The sequence below is a fragment of the Protomyctophum bolini genome, assembly GCF_963924005.1.
Source record: "Protomyctophum bolini genome assembly, chromosome: 16".
Lineage (NCBI taxonomy): Eukaryota > Metazoa > Chordata > Actinopteri > Myctophiformes > Myctophidae > Protomyctophum > Protomyctophum bolini.
The window spans coordinates 40715167-40724296 of NC_137877.1; the positions used below are offsets into that span (position 1 = coordinate 40715167).

Genomic DNA, 9130 nt, shown 5'->3' on the forward strand with positions numbered 1-9130 from the left:
ACATAATGTTGAGCATGTAGACATGTGAGCCAGTAGAGGGTGCTACAGGCCACACTGAGGAAATAGACAATCTGCAATGTTTTATTATGACTTCCCATAATCACTGGTGGAAGGTAACTAAGTACATTTACTCAACTACTGTACTTAAGTATCTTTCTGTTGAATTGAAAATGGAGGACCCTGTTGTAAACAAGTCAGAGCAGTTCTTGTATTGACTTGTTTTCGTTTGAAAGCTTGTACCCATTCAACAGGCCCAGAAATGAAGGCCTAGCTGGCCCTATACCTGGGCCCTCATCAAACCCTCTACAGTCAAGAGAATGTCCCACTATACCACCCTTAGATCTCCATTTCTGACATTCCATATTTTGATCTGACCTCATCAAACCCTGTACACTCAAGACATGCTCCTTGTATGGCCAGTACAGAATTCATTCCATGTTGTTCTGACCCCCCCCATGCAAAAGCGCCAGCGCTCGCCCGGCAGTCTGCCGTCAACGAGGCGGAAGCGTGCACGCGACCTCGCCTTTCTCGGCCTCATGGCGTCTCACTGGTAGATGTGCTATGTACACTATTTTATTTTAATATTTTTATAATGATAAAAAGTAAATGTTGGACATAGCAGGTTTCCACCAGACAGCATTCATATTTAATGTATAGCATAATGACAGTGTTTCCCAAACTGTGGGTCGGGACCCATTTGTGGGTCACAGACACATTTCTATGGGTCACACGACTAGATTACAAGAATCCCATTTGTTTTTCCTACATTTAAAAAGAAAAGTAAAAGTAAAAAAACTAAAAAGCAATATACATTTAAAAACAAACTAACAAACACATCTAATGAATTCCATAAATAAATAAAAATAAAAATAATTAAGACGTAGTGAAAATAGCTGATCTACAAGCGCGCAACGCTGCACGAAGCAACGCGTTGCACGCCTGTATATCTGCTATTTTCACTAGTACGGGTCCCGGACAAACACTTTAGGGTCTCAACCTGTGAACCTCTGATCTGCATGACAGAGATATCTGTACACTACGTTGGTTATATTTCATATCATTCTGCTCTGCATGACAGACAGTGAATACAGAGAGATATCTGTACACTACGTTGGTTATATTTCATATCATTCTGCTCTGCATGACAGAGATATCTGTACACTACGTTGGTTATATTTCATATCATCCTGCTCTGCATGACATACAGTGAAGACAGAGAGATATCTGTACACAACCTTATTTAGATATAATTATTTATTTAATCCAGTGCTGTACATACAGTAAATGTCCTTCTAGCTTATATAAAAACAACACATTTCATTAAGGCACACAATTGTACAGAAATTATGTTTTGGCATCATTTGGCGTCCATGCGTTTTCTCTCGTATGCTATTGGTCAATATATAACCAGTTATAACCCTTTGGTTGGGGGCAATACAAAAATAAAGTCTCAGTTCAATGTCAATCAATGTTGTACAAATTAATTCAATAGACTGTATTGAATTAAATCAATCTCTTCATCTGTAAACAATCATATATGAATTTAGCAGCTTTCAATCAACCATGTCATACAATTATCTATGTAACGGGTCCAGGGGTGCCCACACACTTTTGACTTGAGATTTACTTTTAAAAATGACCCGTCCAGCTCTTCAAGATCTACCCACCAAAAAATATATATATTATCCTATTGCTAAAAATATATATATAAAAACAATATACCTGACGGAAATATACCTAAATAACGGAGCTGGCGTTACACTGAATAATACATTTTATTAACTGTACAATAATGTGAAGACATTGAGGGCTGGATATGAACCTATAGTAGACCCAAGGCAGAGTATTTATGAATAGTCTGTGTGGAAGTGTGGAGGCAAGTTGAGTGCTGGTAAGCTCCATCCTAGCAAACACACCACGTCCAGCATATTCTGATTCTGGTTTAGTGGGATGAGGAGTTTTGTAATATATTTGTGATATATTAATATATATTATATATTTTGAGGAATGTCATGTGTTCTACCTGCACAGCCTTTGTGATCTACTGGTCTGGTAGATCGCGATGTATACCTTTGGGGCAACCCGTTAAGTTACGACAGGGAGAGTTTGCCCAGGGCGTCGTCCAGGCTGTGATTTGTGGACTTTGCTGGATAGAAGTCTTCCAGGGTGATCCGTGTGTTCCAGCCTCGGTTCAGAGTGAACTTGTAAACACTTACGACGAGAGCAGGAAACATCTCCATCAGGTCAATGTCAGCAGCAGCCTCAGCACTGTAAACACACAGAAACAGAGTACAGTACAGCCATATATACACTCAGTTCAAAAGGCACAGCACCAATAAGAAGTCCTTGCGGTCTTGTTTCCATTTAGGCCCTGCAGTATGTGCAATCATTTCATATAGTCATTGCATGAAGGGTGACAGCATGTAATTCAGACAGGGCATTACGTCTGCTCCCTTTATTTGTAGTTGTTACGTCCCCACCAAAGAGGTCCAGGTGTTATTGTGTGCAAAAGCGCATTATTTGTGATTTCCTCTACCATAAGCCCTCAATGAATTGCATTGAATTGCATTGAATTGAATGGGGTGTTGTCCTAATTCGCTTATTTCCATGGCACAAAAATCATTTATTTTATATATCCTCTCTTCATAATGTAAATAGTATCCCAAGCGGCGCACTTTAGTACACTTATTTCAATGGAAATATGCTCAAAAATGTCAAATTCAACGTACTGGTGCTGATGGAGATTGCGTATGAAGCGCAGCAGTCCAAACGCATCATCATGGTAGGGAAACCTCTTCCTCCTGTTGTCCATCTCCTCAAACACCTCCTGTGGCAACTGGAAAAACACACAACTTCAACATGAAACGGACCTGTTGTCTAATAAACACACACATATACACACCTGAACCTTACAGTCTAATGGACACACCTGAACCCCACATGATTTAGTCTCTAATGGACACACCTGAACCTTACATAGTCTAATAGGGCAGGAGCCTATCTCCTGTTTCTGTAGCGTGAGGCAGCTTGATGTACAAGTACACCCCCTGGACATGACGCTAGTATGTCGCAGGGACTTACCCCCAATCCAACCCTTGATGCTATCATGCTGAGTGTCAAGCAGGGAAGCACTGGGTCCCATTTTTATAGTCTTTGGTATGACCCGGCCGGGAATTGAACCCCGACCTCCCAGTCTCAGGGCGGACACTCTAACCACAAGGCCACTGAGCTGGACACACCTGAACCCCACATGATTTAGGCTATATGTGGAGATATATATGTGCATATTAAACAGGCCTACAATATTGTTACACCCCATACACTTGACGTAGTCTAGTGGACTACAGTATACATACTGTATAATTGAGTCTGAAAACACACCTCTTCAGACTCCATCTTAGCCCGTGACACTTGCCGTAGCCTTGACAACCTTACAGGCGTATATATGCAAAGGCTCAACTCATGCAACTCAGATAGCATTTTATATAGACATAGCAAATATAGTATATATTAGGGGTGTAAGAATATAGTAACTGTATCAAAATATCGATTTTAATGAAAGAAATTAAAGTATATCAAAGTAAATAACATATCGTATTGTTTGACTTTGTATCATATCGTCAATGGAACGAATCGTTTTGCAATGAAAATAATCAATTTAATCAATACTTGTGCATCGTATTTAGCAATTTTAAGAAGAAAAAAGAAAATGATGGGGTTAATTACTTTTCCATTCCATATATAGCTATACTTGGTATATCGATAAATGTGTGTATTCTCTGTGTTCATGTCAAGGCGTGGGTTTGTTCATGTGTTCAAATATAATGTCCATCTATTCGCCAGAGATTCACTGTTTACTTATTTCTATCCATAATAATTTATCTTTCCCTTAAAAAACCTGCACTGTCCACAAGTTTCACACATATTTAATGTATTTGCTAAATAGTTACTGTATCGATTTAAAATCATTGAATCGTATTGTATCGCCATAATGAAGCAATATCGTCCATGTATCGTATCGTCAACCATGTATCGCTGTGAAAATGTATCGTTACACCCCTAGTATAAATGCAAAGTTTCATTATATAGATATTCCACTGTTCTTAGCTTACATATGATTCATGATGACTATGATGTATATGATGTATTACCATGTTTTTTGTTCTTCCTTAATGTATGTCGCTCTGGATTAAGAGCGTCTGATAAATGCCTAAATTGTAAATTGTAATGGACATTATCATGTGTATTTTATACAGATTTAGTGTAATGGACATATGTGTATTTTATACAGATTTAGTCTAATGGACATAATATGTCCATTAGACTAAATCTGTATAAAATACACATATTATGTGTGTATGTATGAACATGATTTAGTCACCTTGTGTTTCATGGTGTGTTTCCATGTGCTGAACAGTCCATCCTCAGCACACTGGTTCCACACAGCCATGACGTTGTGGCGCTCAGGGTTTTCATAGTGCTTGTCGATTTCCTTCTCATTCGCAACCTTTTGCAGGAAATCAATTCTCCTGGAAGAATTTACAAAACAAACATATTGAGAAAAATAAATCAAAATGTTTACTTTAAAACTGGCATCCATGTTTTGGGCATGATGAAAATTTAAGAAAACATCATGTTGGTAGAAAACGTACGGTTGGATCAAAAGGTTTACTTTAAAACCATGTTTGGGGCATGATATTATTGGCAGAAAAAAAAATCAATAGCCAACTTAGCTGATCTACAAGCTCCAACGTGTTGTGAGCTTGTAGATGTGCTATTTATTTAATAGAGCTTAAGATAATGAAATGAGCTGTGGTTGTGATTATGCCATGATATGAAGTATTGATTAAAGCTACTACTATTACTACTACTGTATGTGTAACGTGTACTTATTTCTAGTACGTTTTGTTTGTCCAGAAGTAGGGATGAGCCAAGCATTCCTCCACTTTAGGTCTTTTCTTTGGGTCTGCATGGATCATCCTCTCGATGAGATCCTTGGCAACCACATCCTGAACGTGATCCAGGTTGTAGATTCCATCGTAGATGTTGGTTTCACATCTAAAGTCATCACCGAAGGGATGGTGTCCTCCGGATAGGATGTAATACATCAACATCCCAGCCACCTGACAAAAGGAGCATGGAAATGTATTTAATCATTTATATTGTTCTCATTTATTTAATTGTTCTCAGTCAGATTTTCCTTTTTATTAACCTGGATATCAGCACTTCTTTTAGCAACATCACTGTGAGCAGGTATCGTCTCCTTTGCCTTCCAGCATCTCGATCCTGCATTCTTTGTGTGGAGGGTTGTTCGTCCTTCCTGCAATCGTCGGCTTATTCCAAAATCTGCTAATCTTGCTTTATTTTTAACATCTATAAAGCAAATTGGGTAGATCAATACAATAAACAGTGTTTACTATTGATGGAAATGACATGAATTGTATGTTTCATTCTCTGAAACTGTATAGGCTATGCTCTTAATCTATTCTGTATCTTACCAATCAAGACATTCTGGGGCTTGATGTCCCGGTGGAGAATTTGAGGATACTGACAATGAAGAACATTTAAGCTATTGAGAACCTGCTTTGCAAGACCCTTCATTTCACCAAGGCTGTCTTCAGTGAAGTTACATTTGATGTATTCTTCCAGTGTGTATTCACATAGCTGAAGACCAAGGTATCCAAAGTCCTCATCCTCTGCAAAGTCGACATATCGTACAATGGAAGGATCATCAAGCTCTGGAAGACGTAAAAATCCTTCCTCATTCTTCAGCACACCGCAGTTGGATATGGGCATTCTCTTAACTGCAACTTCAGTGCCGTCATTTCGTAACCCCAAGAAGACCTCAGTTCCATCACTTCCCTTTGCAATGCGGAATTCATTATCTTTCACAAACACAAGACTTCCAACTTTGATCACTTTACTTTCATCTATGTCTGCAAGCTTCTCTAACTGTTTCTTCCATCTTTGACTGATTGGGTGCCATTTCCGTAGTTTTGATGACACACTGGCTACAGGGTGGATAGGTTGTGGTTTTGGTGACACACTGGCTACGGGGTGGATAGGTTGTGGTGTTGGTGACACACTGGCTACAGGGTGGATAGGTTGTGGTTTTGGTGACACACTGGCTACGGGGTGGATAGGTTGCACATGTGAACTTTCAGTCAGACCAGATTTCTCAACGGGAACCGTTGTTGGCTTATCTGCATCAGTATGAACCTCATCTTTCAGCTCCTCTTGCTTCATTTGTTTTGTTTGTTTCTTCTTTTTGGATCCTGACAGCTCTGTGTTGGCAGTTGTGGAAACATCACGCTCTGAGCTTGCCTTGTTTAGGCACTTGTGCAGTTCTGTTATATCTTCTTTCTTTTTGATGAATTCTGTGTGGAGAACCGACATGACTGGAGACGCCGATGGAGGGCTCGTCTGAGGACGACGTAGAGAATATGCAGTTCGCATTATATCCTCAGGCACATGATCTATTCCCACTGATGCAAAGATGTCAGTGGCATGTTCACATGGAAGCAGGTTTGCCAGTATGCCATATGTATCGAATCTCACGTTACGGGGGTGCTCTTTCTTTACAAAAGGAACAATTGCTGTGATCAATGTAACCATGAGGTTCTGATTCCAGTCATCTTTAACTTTTGTTATTTTTGTGATCAAATATAGTAGCCTCAGAACATAATTCTGTAGTTCAGGATATGGAGTGCTTGTGGAAAGGAGTTTCAGCAGCTTGGGGATCATAGACAGTGATACCTCACTGGGTATCTCTTTCATTGCGCGGACAACTATATATACATTTTCAACAAGTAGGTGTACAACGTCTATGGGTACATCGACCGTTGAAAGAATCTTGTCTGCATTCTCAATGTAGAAGTTCATCTTATCATTGTCCTTCAACCACTTAATACTTAGTACTTGATACTCTTCAAGACTAATGAACATGTCAATGGCGGTCAGATGGCTGTGAGGATTCTCCTCCAGCATGTAACGATCAAATATGCTGAAAACATCTGTTGGTGTTTTCTGTTTCATAGCAATATGCAGATCTATACAAAGTTTTATTTTAGAATAATAGTCACCGTCGCTCAATGAAAGCTCATGCATCATGTCAGACATTTTTAAATTGAAAAAACCATGAGCAGGATGTTCATTAGAGATTGGTGTTATAATCGCTCCAGCTTTGACTAGGACTTTCACAATATCACCTCTCTTACTGATGGCAGCAACCTGAACTGGTGTCATAGCGCGGGGAGCATTTGCATAAACATTTGGATCTGCTCCTGCTTTCATCAGTTTGTGCACAAAATCAAGTGGTGTTTTGTAATAAGAGGCATATTGCAGAGGCGTCAAGTTTTTCGTGGATGCCTGATCTGTGTTTGCACGCTCTTTCAGAAGGAATGCAAAAATGTCCTCCTTGTGAAATGCCACAGCAGCACTTAAAGGACATATATGACTGTTGAGCTCTTTGCATGGGTAAAGGCCATTGATGTCTTTGCCTCGGATTGATTTCTTGAACTTGTTGAGGTCGCCACTCATAATGAGCTGTATTATAGGATGTGTTTCTGTTGGGGCTGATGTGGTCCCTGGTGGAACCTCTCTGAGCTCATTGATCATGCTCTGTGTTACCGGATCCATTTCTTTGCTTCAGAATAGCTGTAGGTTGACAATGAAAAAAGTGTTCAATACATTTATTCAAACATGTATTATGTATTTAACTGAAGAAAGGTTCCGTTTTAGAAATGTAAGGTTGTTGTGTAATCATTGGTTGAACGAAAGTAAGTACTTTTACTGAAGTACTGAATACAATTTTGAGGCACTTGTTTCAATACTTTATACTTCTACTCCACTACATCAGAGGCAAATGTATTTACTGAGTTACTTATAGAGTTCACATTGTGAGCTTGTAGATCGGCTATGTTTGAAAGATTTTTCTGCAGAATGAGTCGGCTACTTTTACTTTTTATATGTTAAGTACATTTTGATGACAATACATCTGTACTTTTGCTTGAATAAAAATGTCAATACATGACTTTCTTAGTAAGTATTTATTCATTGTAGTAGATACATGAAAAAAACCTTTCCACCCTGTGTGTAATTGTTAAGGTTCAGGGCCGAAGGTCGCAGTTAACTATGAAACCTTGTGCTTTTTGTCACGTCAGGTCACTCCACTCACATTCCCCATACATTTTTGTCACTAAATTTGTCACGTCACTCACAATGATACCTGTCCATTCACCAAGCCCCAAAGTTAGTGCAGCCGCAGGTATATGGCAACAGGCCCTATACGTGGGCCCTCATCAAACCCTGTACACTCAATACCCTGCCACCCTTAGATCTCCATATATGGAGCTGACCTGTTCTGACATTCCATATGTTGATCTGACCTCAATCAAACCCTGTATACTCAAGACACGCTCCATATATGGCCAGTACACGCAACCTCACCCTTTAGGGCAAGGTCGCTTCTCGCCACCCAGGCGTCTTACTGGTCTTTTGAAGTTGTACTTGAATTAAAAATATGTATCAGACCTGTCATAGTCACTCAAACCAAACCACCTTTGAGATATACAGTACAAATACTGTTCATGTTCTGATGGTAGGAAGGAAGGGGTTAAGTAAGGACGAGTGGAAACATGATTTCACAAATCAGCTCATACCATACAGTATCTGCGACATGAACATTTTTACAAAACACATGTTCATAATAAACAAATACTACAAGTCAAACCAACAGCTTTAAGAATAAGGTGGTACATTTAACTTACAGTTTCTGGGTATAATCTTTACAACACGACTCTTTCAAATCCACATGAACCAGATCTGTCTGTTGACTCACAACTTCATGAAACAATGTTACTTACAATAGTAGGACTTCCCACTTCCTCTTCCTTCTCTGTCTCTCTCTCTCTCTCTCTCTGTGTCTCTCTCTCTCTCTCTCTCTCTCTCTCTCTCTCTCTCTCTCTCTCTCTCTCTCTCTCTCTCTCTCTCTCTCTCTCTCTCTCTTCTCTTCTAACTTTCACTATCCAGTAAACTAAACTTGAATTCCCATGAAATAGAAAGTATGAAAATGACTCTGTGTGTGTGTGTGTGTGTGTGTGTGTGTGTGTGTGTGTGTGCGCGCGCGCGC

General features: G+C 39.5%; 1 protein-coding gene across 2 annotated transcripts; it reads right to left on the bottom strand.

The window, feature by feature from the left end:
- Window positions 1-1269: 1269 nt before the first annotated feature.
- Window positions 1270-8845, bottom strand: LOC308330509 (uncharacterized protein). Of its 2 annotated transcripts, XM_080785395.1 has the most exons (7): window positions 8769-8845; window positions 5499-7656; window positions 5213-5373; window positions 4903-5123; window positions 4382-4529; window positions 2730-2836; window positions 1270-2268 (listed from the first exon to the last, which is right to left on the bottom strand). In XM_080785395.1, exons 2-7 carry the CDS (start codon window positions 7636-7638, stop codon window positions 2091-2093), a joined length of 2955 nt encoding a protein of 984 aa, XP_080641521.1. In that variant the 5' UTR covers window positions 7639-7656; window positions 8769-8845; the 3' UTR covers window positions 1270-2090. The 2 variants fall into 2 exon arrangements, with proteins under 2 accessions (XP_080641521.1, XP_080641522.1); XM_080785396.1 differs by lacking the exons at window positions 5499-7656; window positions 8769-8845 and having other exon boundaries at window positions 5213-5398.
- Window positions 8846-9130: the final 285 nt, after the last annotated feature.

Coding starts and splice junctions, on each gene's coding strand:
- LOC308330509 (XM_080785395.1), bottom strand. CDS start 7,638: ATGGATCCGGTAACACAGAGCATGATCAATGAGCTCAGAGAGGTTCCA. Junction 5,124..5,212: donor AAAGAAGTGCTGATATCCAG/GTTAATAAAAAG, acceptor TCCTTTTGTCAG/GTGGCTGGGATGTTGATGTA. Junction 2,269..2,729: donor CGCAATCTCCATCAGCACCA/GTACGTTGAATT, acceptor GTGTGTTTACAG/TGCTGAGGCTGCTGCTGACA.